General features: G+C 32.1%; 1 protein-coding gene across 1 annotated transcript in view; it reads right to left on the bottom strand.

The window, feature by feature from the left end:
- Positions 1 to 659: 659 nt before the first annotated feature.
- The window catches only part of LOC131955933 (ankyrin-3-like), a 3,243-nt gene continuing 1,703 nt past the window's right edge, over positions 660 to 2,199 (bottom strand). Inside the window, exon 1 of the mRNA XM_059320253.1 lies at positions 660 to 2,199. This exon is cut by the window's right edge and continues 1,703 nt beyond it. Within this exon, the coding sequence (XP_059176236.1) occupies positions 660 to 2,199 (1,540 nt within the window).

The raw sequence follows: 2,199 nt of genomic DNA, 5'->3' as shown, positions 1-2,199 counted from the left end.
ATTTTGTTTAGTTTCTTTCTATAAGTTTAGGTGATGTAAAATACACATTAAACATAATGATAATGTTTTTTTTTTATGCATGAGCGTGATATACGTAGATTTAAAACAGATAATATTGAATGTGAAGATGAATTAACACATAAATTATGTATAGACTCATAATTTTTAGTATGTTACTTTATCGTGTATTTAGTACAACAATGTAATTCTTACAAACAACATCAATATAAATTCAACCTATTCATCTCTACATTCATTTTTATAATAATAAAATAAGATAATTCTCAAGAAGTAAAACTTTTTTTAAATAAAGTGTGGTTTGAATTGGCATAATGCTTATAACTGATATAATGTAAATACAAATAATTGTTGTAATGTATGGGCAATTTACAAATCATTATTTTTAATTGTGATCTTGTTTGTGAGCTTTTTATTGTAGTGTAAAGGTTCCTAATAATTTAATTTACTACAAAGGATAAAATACGTGTACTTTTGCTTATGTACAATATAATTCATTTTTTTTATAGTGAGCCTACTAATCTGCAAAGAATGTCAGCTATACCTAAATGTCTCATTCTTAAATTCATAAACATTCCATTTAAATAGTTATATTTTAAATAATAACTGCACTACTAATTTAAACGTTGAAGAAAATTCATTCAGTTAACCAGCCTATGACCAACTGGCCAGTAGTAGAGTAAAGGTCTAGGACAGGGTAAAGTCTCGTACTGTACTGGGTCAAAACAAAGAGGTATTCTAGACCAGTCTTTTACAGGTAATCTTGATATTGGTTCTTGAAACATCAACGTTCGCTGTAATCTTGGTGGGAGTTTGGTCTGTTTTAGTTTTTCTTCTCTCATAGGTCCAGTCCCAAGTAAGGTGGAGACTTCAATAAAAGCTAGTTTGACCAGTGGCCAGGGTTCTATTTTGGCCAAAGTTAACTCAGCATGTAGTGAGTCATTGTACTCTAAGTATTCATCAACATCGTCTTTAAAGTATTTGTCATAACGCAAACTCTTTAAGTCAGATGTAAAGATAAAGCCCGTGGCTAAAAAGAACCGAAGGAAATCAAAGTTTTTGTTCCGAAAAACCCATCTAAAATTTGACTCAGGACATTGAGTGTAATAGTTCCTTGAATGTTTCAAGGTAATTCCATTGATCAGGAGAAATTGGAAACAAATTTTAAAATCCTCTTTTAGTACAGTATTACATATTTCTCCGAAATCCCTCGTGCTATATGTCAACATAAATTTATTTAATAAATAACGGTGATTTTCATGCAGGATTAGATTAACACCAAGTCTCAAAAACCTTTGAATGCATTCTTTCTGGGAGTTTCGTTCAACGTTTAGTAAAGTATACACAATTATAGATCGATTTTCATTATCCAAAATGTTTAAATCTGCACCAGCAGTAACGAGTACATTGATAATTTCAAAGATATCAGCTGTCTTTCTAAATACATTTAAATGACTTCTAAATAAGTCACGATGATTATAATGAAAATCTCTGTATGTTCCAAGATATGAATCTGTTGTGTTTTTAACAACCATTACAGCGTACATGCAAGCGTTCCTCCCCTCACAATCTTGCATATTAACATTAGCTCCGTTATGTACTAAAAGTTTTACGACAGGTATGTTTCCCTTATTGGCAGCGATCATTAAGGCCGTAATGCCTTCATTCGTAGAGATATCTGGATTTGCTCCTAATTCTAATAATGCAGAAATAATTGAATAATTAGAAGATTTGGATTCGCAGTGCAAAGCAGTTTGCCTTGTTCTGTCTTGCAGGTAATTCTCATCTCTCTTTACTGCAGCATGTAATACAGTTTCACCATCATTGTCTCGTATATTTACGTTGGCGTTGTTTTCAATCAGAGATTTCACAACATCTATAAACTGATGTTTTAATGCAATCATTAGAGGTGTTTGCCCTGCGCAAGTAATACAATCTAGATTGCATTTTTGACCTATCAAAAAGTTCACAATGTTGAGAAGCCCTAATTTGCAAGCTATGTGAATAGCGCTTTCTTTGTTATCATTCGTCATGTTGACAAACAAATCGCTTTCCTGTGCCCTAACAGTTTGGTTAGCATTACTTACCAAGGTATTTTCTTGCCTGAACTCATCATTATTTTGGTTACTATGTAAGACGAGCTTTTCGACTAAGGGAAGCAATTCAGTTCTATTCTGTGCA

The sequence above is a fragment of the Physella acuta genome, unplaced genomic scaffold (genome assembly GCF_028476545.2).
Source record: "Physella acuta isolate Inbredline_101_S28 unplaced genomic scaffold, ASM2847654v3 ptg001116l, whole genome shotgun sequence".
NCBI classification, from domain to species: domain Eukaryota; kingdom Metazoa; phylum Mollusca; class Gastropoda; family Physidae; genus Physella; species Physella acuta.
The sequence above is the reverse complement of the archived record's forward strand: the minus strand, read 5'-3'. Positions and strand labels throughout refer to the sequence as shown.